Source organism: Cyanistes caeruleus, chromosome 4 (assembly GCF_971803275.1).
Source record: "Cyanistes caeruleus chromosome 4, bCyaCae1.hap1.1, whole genome shotgun sequence".
NCBI lineage: Eukaryota > Metazoa > Chordata > Aves > Passeriformes > Paridae > Cyanistes > Cyanistes caeruleus.
The window spans coordinates 34328313-34349155 of NC_141704.1; the positions used below are offsets into that span (position 1 = coordinate 34328313).

General features: G+C 39.2%; 1 protein-coding gene across 4 annotated transcripts in view; it reads left to right on the top strand.

Moving 5' to 3' along the window:
- The window catches only part of GUCY2C (guanylate cyclase 2C), a 54075-nt gene that overhangs the window by 17397 nt on the left and 15835 nt on the right, over positions 1–20843 (top strand). For all 4 annotated transcript variants that reach the window (XM_086887626.1, XM_023934154.2, XM_023934122.2 and 1 more), the window contains 12 exons: positions 655–751; positions 3467–3596; positions 4810–4945; positions 6661–6746; positions 7171–7282; positions 10609–10690; positions 12988–13093; positions 13620–13682; positions 14243–14314; positions 15260–15364; positions 16536–16622; positions 20658–20790. In XM_086887626.1, the coding sequence (XP_086743752.1) occupies positions 655–751; positions 3467–3596; positions 4810–4945; positions 6661–6746; positions 7171–7282; positions 10609–10690; positions 12988–13093; positions 13620–13682; positions 14243–14314; positions 15260–15364; positions 16536–16622; positions 20658–20790 (1209 nt within the window). The remainder of the gene's footprint in view (positions 1–654; positions 752–3466; positions 3597–4809; positions 4946–6660; positions 6747–7170; positions 7283–10608; positions 10691–12987; positions 13094–13619; positions 13683–14242; positions 14315–15259; positions 15365–16535; positions 16623–20657; positions 20791–20843) is intronic.

Genomic DNA, 20843 nt, shown 5'->3' on the forward strand with positions numbered 1-20843 from the left:
AAGCTTTTGGAGTAAATTTTCCCATCTAGGCACAAGCTCTTTCTTGTGATATTCAGAAATCCAGGGATCACAGTTTCTCTAAGAAGGGCTTTAAATACTACAAGAATATAGATATTGCAAGCTCTCTATCATTCATGTGTTTGCAGCCCTGGTATATTTATGGACCTCATTTTGCCATAAAGGGGCACTTCTGGAAATGATTCATCTAAACTAGAAAAATGAATGAATAAATACCTCATACCAGGTGCTCCTAAGACTAAGCACCTGGCATCAGCAGGCCAAGTAAGTGTGAGAGTAAGCAAGCTAATGAAACCATTATTTGAAGGCAATTTAACCTAGAAATGTTCATATTGAGTTGATGTTATGGCACCACAACTCATAATGTTTATTTGAGTATGATAATGGTAGTGCTGTGGTGCAATCAGACAGAAGATGGTGCAGGTGTTGAAGCGCCTTTTACCACTTCCCCTCGGATATCCTAGTTTTACTGCAGAGAGGCTGGAGCTCTGTGCCTGGGCCCCAGTACAGCACAGATAATGTGCCTTAGCCCAGAGCTGCTCTACTGCTTGCTACTCAAACATGGGTGAGCAGCCAAACATCCTCTTCTTGTCTGTAAATCTCACCAATCTGTATGTATTTTTTCCCATTCTGTAGTGATCATCATGTGTGGCTCTCCAGAGGATGTCAGAACAGACCTAGGGATGGAGAAGGTGGATAATGACATCGTTATCATCCTGATAGATCTCTTCAAGTAAAGTATCACCTTTGATGGATAGAAACAGATAATGGAAATAGTCTGAGTGGAACTGTTTTGTTGAAGAAACGTTCTTTCACAAAATGTTTGATATTGCCATCTGTCCTCATGTCTTGCCATTTATTCAACATGCATAGGGTTTAATTCATGGCACGTCCTCTACAAAATCCCTTTTGGTTCATATAATATTTTTCTAAGGCACTGACAGAGCAAGTAGGTTTAATGTTGTCCTGTGAGCTCCTTGATGCAGGAAACCATGAAAGAAGCACAGAGTCCAAAGTCAGAATAGTCATGAGATATGGTTCATTTGAGATATGGTACATTTTTCATACACTCCACCCAACCAAACAATTATGTAAATAGGACTTAAAGTATAGTTTTATAGACTCCATTTATCCAGTTTTTAAATTATTTATGTGATACAACTGTTCTCCCAGTTTATAACTCTTGCACTTTATAATCACCTCTTCAACATCTTTATACCACAGAAACATAAATTCTCAGAGAAATTTCTTAGTATACAACCTAAGCTTTCTATCATTTAATTTCTTCTTAATATTGCTAATTACAAAACTTGAAGATGTCTGACATAAATTTGCCTTACTTATGGTTTCCTCAAAAGCCTTGGCTGTATACAAGGACTGAGAGCTGATGTCTGTCTCTAAACCTAAGTGACACAGCAAAGATTACATCTGTACAGCTAAGTGTAGATACCTAAACCAGGTGTTTTTTGGGTATAGCCCCAGTTGCCATAGCAAGTCACAGTCTGGTAGAAAGTTATTGCCTGTCACAGTGCTGGTGGGATGGATGGATGGATGGATGGATGGATGGATGGATGGATGGATGGATGGATGGATGATTACAGGGCAAATGTGTGTGCCCATATCTTGATGTTACTCCACTGTTGGTGTAGCAAAAAGATTCTATGAACTTCTAGGGCTAGTGGGGCTTCCCAGCTCTTGTGTCTAAAGCTGACCATAACAGGTCAGTTCTGGGAAACTGTGGGTTAATGACTTCAGAGATTTAACCTTTGGTTCCAAACTGGATCCTGTTCAGGTTTTAACAGGATCTTCTCTATTCTGTATGCTTTCAGATTCACCATATCTATTTTTTCAGAAGTGCTTCTAAGAGCTTTCAGCATTCCACAATTTTATCCAGGCACTAGGAATCCCCATTTGCTTTTCCTGAGGCAACTGGCCTCAACTCCTGATTCTTTGCAAATGCACAATGGGAACTGTGTATGTGAGTGTTTTAACATTGGTGTTGTAGGTATGATTGTTGCATTACAATAGGTGAGGATGATTAGGAGATTTTTTGCTGTGATATGCATTCTTCTGATATAGCCAGCTGCCTCAGCTGCTTTATATGCTTCCCTTCTTAAACTTTCTACAGACCTTTGTTTTGCTATGTATCTCAAATCACATTATTCTTCTTGAAAAAAACCAAAATACAGACAAATTTATTAGATGAAAACTCAAGCTGTAAGAGGGAGAGTAGGCAAAGTCCCGTGCTTCTCCAGGAGTGAAGTGCCTCTGAAAAAGTGATAGATTTGAATTTTCGTCAGCTCTGAGCTGTCTGATGAGCAGGACACAAACACAGTCTTTAAGCCTCCCTAAAGAGAGGTGGGATGCTGGAGGATTATCCAGTCTGGTGGAGTTTAATGAGGTTTCCTTTTCAATTGGCTAGTTCAGTTCAAGCCTGGATGAAAAACATCTTGAAATTCTTTAGGGTGAAAAGTGCATTGTAAAAGTCAGAAGATTCAGGAAAAGGCAGGGACAGGGCTCTGGTGTCAGAATCCAATCAGATGGTGATGGAGTGGAGCTGATAGTCTCCAAAAAGTCTTAATACAGTATTGACTGTACTGTACAGTCAGTACTGACTGACAACCATGAATACTGAACTTAACCATGAATAATGAGAGAAGGCTCATACAATTATTTTCTTTCTATTAGTCTAGCCATAGCAATGACAGATGCTTCCAGTTGACACTAATATCTATTACTAAATTCTTCTTTAACATGTGAATCTGGTGGTGGCCAGTCTGCAAAGCACTTCCAGATGGCCTGTCAGGGTGATGAAACTAAAGATACCTGAAAACTACAACATCTTCTGCTTGTTTTAGCAGAGTTTTCAAGTTAACACGGTTTCCTCTGATTTTCCTATCTCACTGAATTAAACAAATGAATCAATAATCTGCTCTCCACACCTCTGTGATTGTTTTATTCCCTCCTGTTAAATGCTTTTAGTGCAACTCCTGCTGTGCTCAATTCAAGCAGGAAATATGAAAATTAAAGGAACAAGCAAAAAGAGTGCAGAAGAGCTCAGAAACAGGCACTGTAACATGATGAAACTATGATTGCTGTATAGTGAATTCCAAGGAGAAGCTGAGTTTTAATAAATATAAACTCTGCTTGAAAAAAAAAAAGAGGCAATAAACAGGACAGAAAGCAAACAGTTACAATAATAACAGTAGTTCACAACAACCTTTGATTGTCAGATTGGCAGGTCTCCTTGATATTATCTTTTAATATATTTAGGTACAAAAGCTGGCATCAGGGAATGAATGACATAAAGAATTGTGTGCATGATGAAATTTTATTTTTAGAACTACTGTTTTAACCTCTTAAATAAGAGTACTGTTGAGAATTCTGTCGTGGATACCATTGACCCTGTTGTTCAGTGTTCATGGGATACTTGTGCTTTGCTTTGCAGTAACACGTACTTCAAGAAGAACATCTCAGCTGATTACATGCACCACGTACTTGTCCTGACTCTGCCACCAACTAATTACAGCTACAATACTGTAATTAGAGACTACATAGAGATGGAGGACAACAGCCTGGTAAGAGTGCTATTTTTTATCTGATTATTGGATTCAGTTCATTCCCGTTCATGTATGAAGAAATGAAAACTAAAAATGCAACTGTAATCATCTCCTGTCATGCTTCTAAGCTGATATTTCCTTATATTATTGCAGGATGGCATTTTGCCCTGATGTAATGATGCCAAAATACAGTATCATAAGGCAAATCTGCAAGCTGTCATATTCCTGCTTTGTGAAGTTCAACTCAAACTTTTAATTTGTTCTGCACATGTCGTATTCACAGGATATGGGGGAGACTTGTAGGCACATGATTTTTTCACTCCACATCTGAATGACAGAAAATCTTATATGAAGCTGCAAGGCATCACTCAAGGAAGATCTATACATGTAATTGAGATGTGAGCATGGAAAGTTCAGAACTAATAATTATTGACTAACTTTTCTGTGCAGATATGTCTAAGAGATGAGAACCATTGTAATTTCTTTCAAGTGGCTTTCCAGATAAGCTTCAAAAACAAGAACCATTTTTTTCCATAGGAAATAAGTATTTCTTTTAATTTCCAGAAAAGGAGAACCTATGAAAATGTAGTATTTGTTTAGTGAAATTGATACACCTGCTGTCTGCCCAGGAACCAGGTCCTTCATGTAGAGTTCCTTCCAGGATTTGTGGTTTTGAGCTTCAGCTCCCCAGCAGGCAGCTTGAAGCTTCTGGCTGTATTTACGGGGCTTCTAGATCCCCTAGCCTGGGCTTAATGCTTTTTGAGTGCCAGTTCTTTGGCAGGCTGCTGGAAATTCTGGCACAGCTCCTTGCCCCTGAGCTTTGGCCTCTGGGAAGCCCAAACTTGCTGGCACCACACTGAATTACCTGCACAGAAACTCCAATCCAAAGCTGGGGTCTTTGGGACACACTGAGCAAAACAGAACTGCCAAGAACCTACAGTGTAGGATTTATTGAATCCTTTGCACCAGGATTGGCATGCCAGACCTTTACATTGGCCTCTTAAATTTTCAGCACCTTTCTGTTTTCATACATCAAAAATATATTTTGTTTACCTCTCTTTTTCAAAATGAGAACACTCACGTGGCATTGGCCATCTACTCACTCCCTGTTCAGCAGATTCTGATCTTCCATGCTGGAGTTGCTGCCAAATTAAGCCAATCAAAGTTATTATAGCTCTATGGCAGAAACATGAACTCTCAAACAGCCATTTTTTATTTTCTTTTGTTCTAGATGGAAGATGACTTTCTTGCTGGCTATTTTAATGCAGTGTTGCTGTTTGGACATGGTCTCAAGAAATTTGTTGTCTCCCAGAGCCCAGTGTCACCTTTCAGTTTAATCACTGAATTCCGAAATACCACTTTTGAAGGTAAAAAAAAAGTACTGTCCTGTGCAGGGTTCACTAAATTGATGAGGGGAAAGAAATTTGATTTTAAGCACTCTTAGGGTAAGTCAGTTCTACACTAAACAAGTCCAAGCCTTTCAGTGAATTTTATTCTCAGACTTTTTTCTTTTTATATAATTTTTAGAAGGATGTTATCTTCAGTATTTGATGTTCAGAATGACTCTGAAGTGACCTGGAAGAGCTTTAATGGAGTAGTTTTAACCTTTTCCAGTTTACAAAACTGTGTAGTCCTGGGTACCTGCAGTGTGAGTGTAGGCCAGTCGACAGTGGGTTGGCTCTTCTTACTCAACTTGTTCCTCTCATGGGTTGTCTAGAAATGGTGAGCTTTTGTTTTGTAGGCCATGGGCTTAAAGTCACAGAATTCAATCATTAGGAGAAGACAGAGGCAAAACTAACATGAAGAAGTGAAAACATTATCTCTCTGGCAGTACAATCCCAGTTGTTGCTTCACATCAAAGATCTGTACAAAAATGATGACTGAGAGTTTTGTGTATATGTTCCACCTATGTTCAGAAAATGCGTGTGTAGAAGTTTCCTAGATTTTCCTAAGATAAGAAAGGTTGCAGGCTTATTTTTGCTTCAGCTGTGGTATCCAATACCTAGAAAAATAGAATTAACTAACTTCTCCTGGAGACAGCAAACCTTTCTGAATATCAGTAAACTCATCTCTTCATTTTAAGTTTGAAAGTTAAGTTTCACAAACATTTTTATTCATCCAAAATACAGCACTGTAATGCCTGCTATAATTTATAGGTTTAGTTAAAAAAAAAAAAAAAATCCTAAAAGTGATAGGTGTTGAATCACCTTCATTTTTTCTTGTGATGGAGTCTGGTACAGTAGGGATTTCATACAATAATTATTTTGATATTAAGAAGGTGGACCATGAAAAAGTTAGCATCAGTTTTTGAGGTGAAAAGGGAGAAGGTAATTGCTGAACTAAAATAATACTGATGAACTTAGGAGAAGTAAAACAATTCATCATCAACAGCAGCAAAAGGACAATCTGAAGCTGATCGAAAATTTGTCCTCTAACAAAAAGGGAAAAATGAAGGTGAGATTTTCAGGAGTGGTGGATATTGGCTAAGCTTGTGCTCATGTTGAGGCAACTGACTTCATGGGAGCAAAATCAAGCTGTGCTGAGGGATTTGGGAAAATCATTGCAATGTGCTACACAGGCAGTTTCTCATTGTGCCCATTTGCTGACATACAGTGAGAGGAGGCTAAAGGCAAAAAGAACATAGTTAAAACATTATTATTAGAGCTTTCAAAAGAGTAAAGGGAATGGAAATATCCTTGTATTTTCTTTATTGCTGATAGATTCAAACTGCAGGTGGAAACAGACTATTTTGCTTCTCACTTCCAAAATGGTCTCTTCAAGGGAGGTGACTGACATTCTTGGTTATGCTGAAGAAATCTGACAATATATATTTCCTGTAGCTAGAGGGAGACTTTCCTCTTCGATGCTGTCAGTTCAACACATTTTATTGCATTTTGTAAAGAAAGTGCAGTGTGATATTAAAAGAGAAGTAGCACCACACTGAGCTGATATGTATCTAGCACATACGTGAAGAAGAAAAGTATCCTAAGTATCCTTTATTTATAAGAAATCCTTTTATTTATCCCATCCTTCCTGCCCCTTATTTGTGTTTCTGAAAATGACTAATTCCATGTGTCTGCAGGTGTAATGGGTCCTGTGACTCTAGATGAATTTGGAGACATTGATACCAATCTGACCGTGCTGTACACGTCACAGACTGCAAATTATGTATGTATGTCCAGGGTGCAACTGTTTGACTCTATATATGAAAGGAAAAACAAAATGCCTTGTACTATTGCATAAGAATGATGAAAATAATTACAGCAGGAGTGGTGGAGTGCCAGGGCATGCTGTGCATGACAGAAGGGGGTCATGTGAGGTGTGCTGGAGGCTGACAGGATTGATGTAATCTGGTGATTTCACTAAGTGAAGTGCAGCTGGTATTTTGTGGGATTGGTAAATTTTCAGAGAGAGGGGAGGAATGAGAAAGAATATGGAAGCCAAACATATGGCTACACTGAGAAATGCACCACTGTAGCAGGAAAGTTAATTTGAGTTTGGGCAATACATTTATTGAGGGTAATCTGAAGCAAGGGACAAAAGAGGGAGAACACAGTTGCTGACTGCATTTCTTCCCTCTTCCATACTGTAGTTCAAACCTCTTCTGTATTTCAACACTCAAAGCAATGAGACATACGAGGCGACTAACAGTCCTGATTTTATCTGGAAGAACCACAGGCTGCCCAGTGATACTCCAGGCACTGGTGAGACACCCATTCAACCTACCACCTACCTCTTTGAAGACAAGTCACATAGTCCTGAGATCTACCTGCTGTATGATCCAGCATGCTTTCAGCTGGGTGCAGAACAGCATCTTTCTTTCTCCTGCCTCATCCCCCCATGTTCTCTGCCTCCAGTCCAGTTCAAGAACTTTATTTCTGTTTAGGTGCTGATACCAAGTCCCTTGAAAACTCGATCCTGTACCAGTGATTATGGGAAATACCATGGGGTATTTCACAGAAAGTCACCCCCAAACAAATAATCTTCACTATAAGGTGGTAGTGATGTAAACTGCTTGGAAGACTGTTTGGGAAAGGCAGCAGAATTAAGGTTATGATGAGTTATCTGACTCTGCATTTCTGTTATCTGATGGAGCATCTGATGGAGCATGAAGCATGTATCTGCTTGTCCCTTTATCCTTGTTGCAGGGAGCTGGGGAGAGGACACAGCACTGTGCAGATTCAGGGGGCTCTGAGAAGAGCTGACTCTGAAGAAAGACCATGAGAAACTAGGTTATGGCTCTGTTTACACCCAAACTTTAAATCTAAAATCTCAGAAATTACTACCTTTTGAGTTTTTTGTGATTCCTAGATAGAATGGATGAAGTCCCTTGTTTTTCAGCATAGGAGAGTACAGCCTTGTCAGTCTGATCAGCCTGAGATTGTTTCCCCCTTTAAGACTGCTGCCACATGGTAATTGGCAATGGAAGGGCATATGCTTCCTGGTATGATATGCAGAATAAAAATTATTGCAGTGGCAGTAATCACAAGGATTAGTGCACAGTGGGTTAGTGTTCACCTGAGTAATTTCATCAGTGAAAATCCAGTGATTTTGCTGTTAAAAATCTCTGCTAAAGGCTTCCCATTAATTTACTGTACTGCTTGCCTCCATTAGGGAGTAGGCAAATCATAACTGGAGAGACAAACACCTTCTGCTAGCTAAGAGTCCATTCACAGTAAGGTGGTAAAATGGGTTTAAACATTTTTATTCCTTAGTAAAGTAAATCAGACGCTCTCAAATTAGGCCTTATCCTTCATAAGAGAGTAGTGGTTCATTGTGAGGGACTCATGGGAGCTACCAGGAAGAGGCAGCAGCTTTGATAAGACTCCAGAAAATTTTTCTACTCCCTCTAAGAGTAGAGGGATTTCAGTGGAGCTTTGATTTCTCATCTCTGGTCAAATCTCTGGTTTCTCTTGGTATGACCATGACTGCTGTCTGTGCACACATCAGCCACAGGATCTCCCTGTACCAGCTCCATGAGCTCTGTGCTTTCTAGCTCCTGTCTTCTTGATGTTGCTCCAGTCCCATTCTCATCCATCCCTTGGGCCCCATAACATGCCATATTGTCAGTGGATCTGAAATATCTTTCAAATATTCCCTTTGGTATGTCCTTGTTTGAAGCTGCTGTACAAGGGGGTAAAAAAGAGAATTGCAGAAAGCCAGCGTGTACAAATGTCAGTAGCTTAACATCTAGTGCTTAACTGAAGCCTGACACTGTGGCCAAGCCATACTAAACTAAACTGCCTCCCAAAGGCACTTGATTATTTTGTTTTCACTTTTTTTTTTTTTTTTTTTTAAAAAAAACAAACTTCCTTCTATGTGATTCTAAATAAATATATCCCCCCAAAAAAGACAAAGTTTAAGTAATCACTGTGCCTTGCAATAGCCAGTCAAAACTTTCCAATCTGGAATATCTTTTCATTCAGGTAGGTGAACAGTGCAGACCACCAGAGCCTTGCTCCTTCCTAAACTGTAACTGAGAACAGCTGACCCAGTTCTGTTGCCTACTTTCCTCACAGTATTCCGTGAAGAAAACGGGGCTCCATCCATATTTTCCCTTTATTCAGAAAGTTTTAACCCTCATTCTAAACATGGATAAGATCATTCTCCAATACAACAAACGTTTATGGTTCCAGAGGACCAGTTAATAGGTAATGCACTCTCCCTCTGCCTGTTGTAAGACTAAGTGCCAGGAGGTGGTAGCAGAACCTCAGGAAAGGGAAATTATGGTCCCACAGCACTTCCTTAGGAAACTATAATCTGTTTGTTGAAACTTCATGCTACAATTCACAAACTTGAAGTTTCAGACAATTTTCATGCAAAATGTCTTTTCCCATTGTTATTTATCTCTCATTTTATAGTGGTGACTTAACTTGTGGAGGAAAATGATAGTACTGGTGGTTTTCATCAGAGAGCATCAGACTAATGCTAAATTACCATGAGGCCCTTAGGCTGATGAACATACTGAAAGAAGGTGGGGAGATGTGATACCCAGAACAAGAAAAATCAAAGCAGAAATCTGGGTCCAAAATCCAGAGGAGTTGATAAACTTAATCCTATGTCAGATCCAGGCACAAAAATTGGTATGTTGAAAATCCCTCCTCAATTGCTACTTGCTTCTGAAGGTAGCTACTGTGTATAAATTTGATTTTTATTTATTTACTAATTTTTACACTTGATCATTTTTTCTGTGTGCCTTCATTTCTGTTTCTGGTCACAGAAACAGAAATGAATATTTGCCTCAGTAAGGCTGAATAATTCAGCTCTTTTACTGGCCTTAATCAACACGGCAATCTGCAAAACTGGATTCTCCTCTGCCTTTTTTGTCTGAGACACTTGCTCAGTAAAGTAGGTGCACTCTAGACATGTGACCACCAGCTGAAGCTCTGTGATAATGGCCTGTTATTCTTCAAAGGAAGTTAGTGGTGGCCAACTTTCCTTCCCAGTATCCCTGAGTTCCAAGAACAGACACAAGAGAGGCTTCAGTTTGCTTTTCCACAGTAAGACAATGAACATTAAAACCTTAGTCAGTTCCCAGCCTTGTTCATCCTGTCTGCCTGCTCAGGATTAAAGCTCTTGTGTGCTTTGTGGTTTTTGTGTCTAAGTCCTCAAATGCCCGAACAACATGATTTTCAAACTGCTTGGCTCCTGGCAGCTTCCAAGGACACTTTACTGACTTTATGTTGCCACCAGATTAATTTCCCTCTATAGCATATTAATTTCCTACTGAAGAGTACAGTCCATGCAGTAGCACCATTGCCTGGGTATCCCTACAGACTGCCCATGCCTCAGGTGGGGATGTAAGACTGCACTGCTCTGGGTCATGCTCCATCCCACATTGAAATAGGCAAGTGTCATCCCAAGGCAGTGCTGGACTTTACCAAAGCCTCTTAATTTGGGTATGATCAAAAAGTATCCTTGGTCAGCTGCTGTGGTTTGCATGTGTGTGTGAGGGTAATTTCTTAAATACAATATTGTTTTTCAGTATCCTCCATGAAGTTGTTTATCTTTCACTTTTTCTTTTTTGCAGGCCCACACGTCTTGACTATTGCTGTCTTTACACTCACAGGAATTGTGATTCTGGTTCTGATCATCTCTTTGCTGATTCTAAGGTACAAATCCCATTGGCTTTCTGTTTGTTTGTCCTTGAACAGTTTTCCCACTAGGACAATGCCTTTGATCTCTCCTTGAAGAGCCATTCATTAGCTTACCTTACATACCTATGTAGTTGGCCCTTGTGTGAACTCTTTGATATATGCCAAACAGTGCTTACATCCATGGTGGTGTTATAACAGGTTAATAATCAAGGAAGACGATGCAGCAAGGCTCAGTGTTCTAAATTCTGCTAAGAAGCTCTGATTCTACATAGAGATTCTCTACATACAGAGAAATATAAGTCTCAGACCAATCTTCAGAATTTTTCCACTTTACTACCCATCTTTCCTGGGATTCACTTATATTTCTGTAATGTATTGTTGACATAAAAATTCAGTCTAGAAGGTGGTATTTCTCTTGAGACAATGTAGGAGTCAAAACACCATGAGGTTTTGGTGTTTTCATTGCATGGATCCATTCCTTCAACTCAGTCCAACACCCTGCATAAAATTTTTTCTAACAGCTTGAAATTGCAGTGTTTAAGTCCAGCTTTATCATTATGAAAAAAGCAGAAATAGAAATCATTGATGCCTCCTTTTGATGGAAGAAATCCCACCACAATTCCAAAGTATAGAATTTTCTTTAGTCTTTAAAAAAATTATCTTACCTGTGCATCTGTTTTCAGTCTACATCTCGTTATGTATCAGAGAACTTAAGAAAAAGCAAGAAAATCAAATCTTAGGAAAAGTTTATTAGAAACAGATGCTATTCAGGCTCTTTCATTTTGAATAGGCCAATCTGCCTTCCCAACTAAAAGAAGGGAAAAATCAGAGATAAAGATACATAACTCTTACACATCCAATTGTACTCAAGACATGTAGAAGCTAATCATTGTCACATCTAAGCACTAACATATAAACAGACAGTAAAGTTTGCAATGCCTACAAAAAGTAATAAATAAAAGTATGGACTTGTAAAAGATTCTATACTTTTCCATTTGCAGATGTATAAAACCTAAAGATTCCATTTAGATGATTGGATTATTATTGTATACATATCATTGTGATATTCCCAAACATGAAATATAGAAGAGATTTCTGAGAACTTTTTAGAATAAAACTTGCATTTGTAGTATCAAAATAATAGCAAACTTCTCAAATATAATTGCTACCAAAGATTGTTCCCTAACAAGCAAAGAAGAGAAATTACTGTGAAAATCAACAAAATGCCTCATTATCTTTATCTCCTAAGTCTCTAGCCCACTTGAAGTATTCCACAACCTGTGTAGTTCTGACTGCAAAGTAAAAATTCCAAGTCCAGAAAAACATATAACTAAATAGTCAGCCTAGTAGATTTTCATTCAGTTTGATATGTTTATAATCACCTGAACGTATCATATAGCTGATACTAGTTTGAGCTACAGTGCATCCTAGTGACACGCAGACACAACTTACAAGCTAGAAGAGAGAAAAATGGCTCTTACTGCAATTGTTGGTCTTCCTTTTCTTGTGCAAATATATACTAAAAATGTAATGAACAAGGGTATATTTTGTTGTTAGTCAACAGTATGGGTTCTGCCATTTGGAGCATTTGCCAGCAGTCATCAGTATGTTAGGATTTTCCTGCAAATGCTCCAGTCAGTCCTGTGGGGCTTTTTAGTAGAGGAAGGACTTGCACAAGTAAGGAGATAATTTGATGAGCCCTAGCTGTCTTGTAGCTTTTCTCTAAGACAGTGCTTGCTCTGAAGTTTTGCAAGGGAGACAGAAGTTTCTTTCTCCCATTTCCAATGACTCTTCTTCATTTTTATAAAATGTGCAGAATACAAGGGAATACCCACAAAAAAGCACCTCATCACTCAACACCTCCTCTCCTGGCATTGTATTCACAGCAGTTCTTACTATCCACTGTTGATGGCAGGACTTCCATTGGCTTGCATTTGTTTGTGGGACCTCTCTTCCAAGTACATTTAATAACATGGAGGAGAAAACTATATAAAATCCAGATGGCCCTTTATGCTTTAAATTCTTCTGACCACCCCTGAGACTCTGGCAATTGCCTAGCAGTTGTTCTGCTAAATATGTTCTGTTCTGCTATAGAATGAATGAGGACTTAGGCTTTCCCAAAGCTAGGAGAACTAAAGAGTATCCTCAAACTGAAAAACTGGAGGAGAGCCACAGGGCTTGTGCTCAAGTCTCATCAACCTGCCACACCATCCTTGTGTCATCCTGACACTAGATGCTTCCTTGTCCTAATCTCCTGTTGAGGGTTTCGGTTCACTGGGAGGAAATTCTGAAAGACTTCTCTTATTCTTCAGGAAGTACAGGAGAGATAATGAGCGCCGGTGGAAGAAATGGTCCCATATACCACCTGAGGAAATCTTGCCTCTGGAGACCAGTGAGACGAGTCATGTTAGTTTGAAGGTAAGAGAAGCACAGTGCCCAAAGCTAGGTCTTGGATTCTGTCTCCTAAAGATAATCAATGCTGAGGTTTTGACATGTTCTGACTACAACACTCTAAGGTTCTGCTAGGACTAGGATCTGTTAACTTTTTCTTTTTTTTTTTTTCTTTTTTTAACCCATATGTGCTGTATTGAAGAAGTAGAGATTATTCCCAATCTATTGTTCCCTAATAGAATATAACTATTCCCATCAGTAAAGCTCATTTTGTGATGGCTAAATGGGTTGGGTATTGACTTCCAGTCTCTGTTACAAATGATTTCCCAGTGCTTTGTTATGCCTGTGTAATGCCCAAGAGCATGAAAACAGCAGGTGGAGGGCCTGGGAGTGGCATGGATGTTCCACACCTTCTGTGGCATGTAGTGACCCTCCCTAGAGAGAAAGGGTTATGCTTCTCTGTGTGGCACACACAGACATTACGAATCTCTCTGGACCTGTCAAGTGGGGAGTAGGTGATAATTGCAAGTTAATTATTCTTCTTTGTTCACAGATTGATGAAGATAAGAGACGTGACACCACCCAGAGACTGCGCCAGGGCAAATATGACAAGAAGGTAACCTGACTGCAGTGTCCATGCTTCCTTCCTCCCTTCCTTTAGGAGGGCACTTTTTGGGAGGAGGTCATTCCACCTCCCCTGACCTTGCAGAATGGTTTGTTCTTATGAAAGGAGTAAGTAATTTGTTCCCTATCAGCTGCTTTGTATTTTTTTTACTGACAGAAAGATAATTATTAGACTCTATGAACTCCTAGCCCAGGAGCACAGAAGCATAAACACAGGAACCAAAAATCTGATACATTTTGGTACTGAAGAGGTGAATAGGTTAAGGGAGAACAAGCTATTTACATGGCAATTCTTGTGCATTCAGTAGAGCTGTCTGCCTGATTGAAGTATATTCTTGTTAATTTAAAATCTGCACAACTGATAGAGCTAAATTCTTTGAAGAAAATATAGTTCCAGTACTTATTAGCTGATTAACTGAAACTCCAACAGTGAAGCAGTAGGCAGGTGCTTCTGAAGTATTTCTTTCTATGGACATTTCTTGGAAAAGAAAGGTGAATTGCTGCTGTACTAAACCTATGATTTTTTTCCCCCCACTGTTATTTTTCCTTCAGGTGGTGATCCTAAAGGATCTCAAAAACAGTGATGGTAATTTCTCAGAGAAGCAAAAAATGGAACTGAACAAGGTAACTGTTGCACATAGGAACTGGACACAGCAGGGTGGGATGGAATCTATGAGTGAAGTAATTGCTTTCCACTGTCAACTCCAACAGCCATATGCTTGTTCATGTTTGTGAGGTGGACAGGTAATGAATTCCTCAAAGGATATTGCTTGATGAACTTTATCTTTGTTATGTGATCTCATCACCACTTCAGAGTCTGGACTGTGTGCCAGTCAAGCTGAGGATGAATGAAGCAATTCATGTGCTGTCATATGGCCTTACTAAATCAATTTTTATAGCTGATGCTAAAAGGCACTGCACTCTTTTAGCTCATATCATACTAATTCATCAGTAGTGGAATGTTGTAGTTAAATCTTATTATTGAATGCCAATTGCAACTATTTAAATATAAGTTACTCTCTGCTGACTTCTGCATACAGACTCAACATGGGAGATTAATTTGCCTGCAGTACTGCATTTTTTTTTGGAATGGTTTTCCTTTTACACAACACTGCTATATATTGTGAATTCAATAAACTCTAAAAATACCTCAAAGTAAACTACAGTTGTCTATTTAAATGGACAAACTCCATAATATCATGCAGCATCATTAAATTTTTATTACTAGCTCATTTACTGACTGATTCACAACATTCTGTCACTCATAATGGCTATTCTGGTCAGCTGGGAAGTTTGATAGAGAGGCAGTAATAGATACTACAGTGGGCTCTGGAATTAACTTGAAGTATCCAACAGCAACCACTCTTATCTCCCAAATCCGGAAGGCTCTGGAATGACAAATGTCTTCAAGTATTTCACTCAGTGCTTTAGTACACTCTGGTTTAAGGGAAACTCATACATCTTACAAGACCTTGAGATAAAAAGCTGTGTCACACAAGTGTCCACAGTCCTATGTTTCTGTACTAAAAATGTTTGTTTTTGAAGACAGATTAAATGTCTCTGCTCTAGCTCCTACAGATTGATTATTACAACCTGACCAAGTTCTATGGCACTGTGAAGATAGACACCATGATCTTTGGGGTGATTGAATACTGCGAAAGAGGTTCTTTGCGGGTAAAGAATTTTAAAGGTCTCCTTCTACCCCCAAATTATCAAATTTCAAAGTAAAAAAGAAATCCCCATCCCTGTGTCTTTGACCCTCATGCAGCAGCCATGGACTGAGCAAGTGGTGGCAGGTTTCTAAGTTTCCTCTCCCTTGCTTCGTTCTCTCCATCCCTCCCCAGGTGCTGCTGTCACTTTGATGGTTCTCAACAGCAAGAGGGTGAGGTGAGGTGGAGCCAAGGAAAAGTACAGGCCCAGGCCACAGTGACAGCCAATATTTGTATTGTGTCTCCTATTGGAAACATATAGGATATAACTTATTCTTCATTTTCCAAGCTGTAGCTTGTTGTCTCTGCTGATGTGCTTGTGTACCACAGATTGTGCAAGACACAAAAAAGAATATATTCCATATTAGTAAGGGAGAAAAATGTCAAGTTCTGCATTATAAGGGCAAACAACCCTTCATTTTTGTTTTTAAAAAGAAATGGTAAATTGATGCTGGCAAAAGAAAGACTGATGGAAAGACTTACGGTTTATTACTACCAATATTATTTCAGTGCCAATCATGAAGTGATAATCATCAGCTCTTCTGAGGGCATATATTGTCTCTGCTTCTGTGGTCATACAAAGACTGTCATCAGCAGCAGTGGTCTCTGGAACAAACTCACAGCAAGGCAGCAAAATAATTGTTCTCTCTCTAAGTTGTTTTCTGGTAAACTGGCATACTCATAGAAGTTTACTTTTATCAAGGGATGTCATTATGGCTGAAAAAACTGTAAATGATTGTCAGGCAAAGATAAAGCAACAGTTTATTTTGAACTTGTAAAGCTAGGAGTAAATTGGTAGGAAATGGCCTTTGAGCACTGACCATGGAAAATCCTCTCCCTTCCTCTTGCAGAAGTTGACCATTTGTTTAACCATGAGCTACTTTGTGTTATTAAAGACTTGTTTTGAGGACCAAATTCAAAACCTATTTTTAATTGCAGAAACCCCTCTTTTCTGTTGTCCCTACTTTTCTAGCTCTGTGTAAACTTAATGTATATTTAATATTCCCTATTTTTTGAGTCAGCTTCAGGTCTAGTGCATGTACTCTCTATAAAGAACAAAGTTGTTGGTTGAAATTTGTATACCCATATCTCATCTTCTGCTTTTTTTTCCTGAAAAACTTTTCTTCTCTTGACAGGATGTTTTAAATGATAAAATATCCTACCCTGATGGCACGTTCATGGACTGGGAATTTAAAATCTCAGTCATGTATGATATTGCCAAGGTAAGTGGACTGCTGACTACAATGTAAATCAACCTGTCCTGTCACACAAAACTGTTTCGCTGAGGAGTGTAGCTCTTAAGGTTTTCTTCTTTCCTAGAGCTGTATGCCCTCCCAGTCTTTTCTCCTTTGGGGACAGGTATCTGAGGCAGGAGAAGCCAGTGGCTTTCAGACTGAAGGAGGAGATAGGGGCCAGAACTGGATTTGGACTATTTATAAATAAACAAATGAAGTATACCCTAAAGAAATGTGGCTCGAAGATCACAAGGTTACAATCTGCTGATCAGTGCAGTCACAAGCTCTGCAAAACATACTGATTTGTGGCCTCAGGTAAAGCATATAGAGAAAAACTGTATTTTTTCAAATCATATAATTATTCTAATATATATCCAGAGATGGGATCAACTTTTTCTAAACAAACGGTTTATGTACCTTCCTGACTTTCTCACTAGAATGAGAAACTCTAGTTTCTCACTACAGCTATCCATTTCAAGCAGTTTGAGAGGAAAAAAGTTAATCTTGTACAGAAACCAAGGCTGGTTTTCAGTAGCTTTCAACAGATCTTTGCTTTTTAGGTCCTTGTGGTAGGAAAAATCAATATGCACAGTAAAGGAAATTCTGTTCTACATTAGAGACTTGTAACTGTTTAGCTAGTAGGTAAGGACCCTTTGTAATTCATTGGTGTAATAATTCATTATACCTCTACAGATAATGTAGAGAATCCCCTCTGTTTTTTTGCTAGTGTTCAGCTGCTCTCCTCTTCCTATCTGGTTTGCAGTTGGATGGTCCTCCTGTTTCCTTACATGCACCAGTTTGGATTTGGTCTCCATAATGAATGACTCTACTGTGTCTGTTCTAAAGAGATATTGAAAATCTTGTGCTTTATTAAAGCCCCCTTAATCCAAATTGTCACAGTTTGTTGGCCTTGTTAATGACTTAATAACTAAACTAATGAGTTTAGTTAACCTTCAGGTAAAGTTTCATTTTAAATAGCAGCAGAGGAGTTTCCCTTCCTCCTTAAAACATATCAAAACCCAGGGTATTTTTTAACTCTTTGCAGTTCACCTTCAAATGTTTCCTTAGAAAATAAGGATTAGTACTGTCTCCTTTCATGAGGAAAAAGAAATCCCAGTCCCTCTGAATGGATTGACCAAATGACCAATGACTGCATTCATACTGAGACTTCACAGCCAGTCATTTGCTGTACCTTTGGTACAAGGGACAGGCATCTGAGTATGGACTGGCACACAGCATCTGTTATGTGGAATGGCTCCTGAGCATTATTTGTTGTGTTAGCAGGGATGGTTCACAAACTCTTCATGAAAACTTGTATGTACCTAGGAACAACAGGAAAGTTACTGTCATTTGGGTGATCTGCCAGCCTCTCCTATTCCTTGACTTGATACTGTGGTGAAGCTTCTGGGACCTACACATTTCCATGAAATCCTTGTATTGCTTTTTCCAAACCTTATCTTCTAAACCTCCAAGCACCCTATCTACATTTACTTGAATAACTTCTGTTTTTAAAGAAGCCATTTCATGGCCTCTCAACTCCAGTTTCTCTCATCTCAGTATCTATCCTTTTCAAGTCCAGACACAGCTCTCCAGGCTGTTAAAATACCTATGACCTGGTGCAGCAGTTCCTTTGCCTTCCTTTTGAGATACTTCTCCCTCTCCTCACCATCACTTTTGTACACTCTGCTTTTACCATGGCCCAAACAGTCCTTGTACCATGCTTGCTGCATGTGCCTCTGAACAAAGACCGGGTCACTTGTATTCCCTGGTGCAAGCAGCCAAATGATGACTATTCTTGGAGCGGTCTCTAGGTCAATAGAACTATTGAAAAGCCAAAGAGGAAGCCCGAAATCTACTCTACTTCCTCCCCTCCCCCTGCTTTTTCTTGCCTTTTTGCTATCATAGCTGCCTCTAGGATTGATGGGCCATGTGACCAAAGAGCTCTGATGAAAGGTCTGCTGAGAGAGAATTGCAGTAATCAAGCCTTGTAGTTATTAGTGCATACACTGTCGTTGCAACACTATTTATTAACTAAGCGGCTGCTGCAGGATATTGTGCAAGGGATTGTAATATTCTTGCATTGTGCCAGGAAAAGATTTGTCAGTCAGAACTAAAGCTTCAGAGCTCCAGAGCAAAGGTTACAAGAATGCTCAAATACTTGGAACTATTGTATTGAAAGTCACTATAAATTTTGAAAATCACATTGTGGGTTTTTAATAGGTTCTGTGTTTTCAGGTAGGTGCACAGAATAGTGGGGAGGAAAGAGAAAATTTTATCAGGTACATCTATAAGACCTTTGCCTCCAGAAATTATTAACAAGAAAGCCTTTAGGTAAGGAAATCTAAATTACCTTTATCTGTCAATTGATGCTGATACTAATTGGGAATTCTGCTGCAGTAATGGGAATATTTTGTGGCTAATGAAAGCAGGAGCTGGAAGAAGGCGCTGCTGGAGGAAATAGAGCCTAAAGCAGGCAAAACATCCTGGACAGAATCATCAGGGCTGCATGCAAAAAGCAATGAAGAAATGTGTTCCTTGGGTAGAGTGTGCAGAGAACTCTGTAAATTTGGTATGGTCTAAATAAGTCCAGGATAACCAGTCCAACAACATTCTCCAGAGATTGCATCTTTTGCAGGCTGTTTGGGTCTCAGACATACATCTGCTCTGCCCAAACTCAGCTCATATCTCAGTGATCTTTTGTAGCATTTGCTGATCCATTCCCAGTCATGGGTAGCCCAGTATTTGAAAAGAAAACCCAGCATAGAGTATATAGAGTATATTCATGACAACATGGGCCTGATGAGATTCTGTCTACCAATTATACAAAAGGATGAGCTTTACATGTAGGAGCCTAAGTGGAAAATCATTCAGAGAAGAAGATAAACAGATACGACATATATGTTCTAGCTTCCACCGGATATAGACTGCACTTCATATACTGAGCACGAAGAAAAGAGGACTATAGGAAGGAAAACAACCAACAGTAGGTTATAAATAGGTGTGAGTTGAAGTAGTTTAGAAGAGTGAGATGAAACAGAATAAATAATAGCAAGAGGTACAAATTAGCATATCTATTCCCTTCTTCAGCTGACACCCACTTAATCATGTTCTTTTCCTGCTGTGTCTCCGTGCCATCCCCTTCTCATGTATTGCACTGCATTTGAGTGTATTGGACTAAATCAGATAATTTCAGAGGCAATGAGTAAAAAGGAGCAAGCTGCACACCTCTGTATGCCTGTGTGTGTTGTGAGTCAGGAGTCTGAGTCTCAGGAAATAGAGATGAAACTGCATTGGCCAGGCCTCATGCTAGCTTCAAGTTTAGCTCATGGATAGCTGGTATGTATTGATTTGTACAGAGAAAACCATAAACAGTCAGGTCAGCAGAGACCTTTATGACTGTCTAGTCTGATTCTCTGTCTGATCTAAGCCCTAGTGCATCATCTGACACTCTCTGCATTGACTGTTCTGGAGCCCTCTGCAGTTTGAGGATCTGCTGCAGTGTTTCAAATAAAGTCTCTGGTGTATAGTGATCTTCAAAGAAGATACAGACATAAGGATCAATTCCTTTCACACCTCTTGTGTCTGTTGGATAAACGTGTAGTTGGAAACACTTCTTTGTGTGACTTTCCAAGAAATCTATATTAAATTTACCAAAAAACATTTATTGCAAGTGAAATTGCAAACTTTTATGGGAGGAAATACATTTCCCTTATTACTTGTGTTCTGATATTGACAAAACCAGGATGCTATGTCAGACCGTTGTTAACTAAGAGGAAGGATGGCCTCCTATGGCAAGACCCACTTCCTAATTTCTCAATATTGACTGTTCCTATGACCTTGGAAAGTCTCCTTTGTAAAATAATAATATGAAAGGGAATTGTGATTTATGCATATCCATTGCAGATGAAGTCCATCTAATTAGTTGCACAGATATTATGCTAATATTTGCATTCTTGTAGAGTCTGTAACATCTGAGTGTCTCACATGTGTTGTGCTTTCTTTCTCTTTTATTCTCAACCACAGGGGATGTCTTACCTGCACTCAAGCAAAACTGAAGTCCATGGTCGACTCAAATCCACAAACTGTGTAGTAGACAATCGCATGGTAGTAAAGATCACTGATTTTGGCTGTAATTCAATTCTGCCTCCAAGGAAAGGTAAAAAAATGCCCAACTGGACTCTCCTTCATGGTTTCCAACCCAGTAGAATT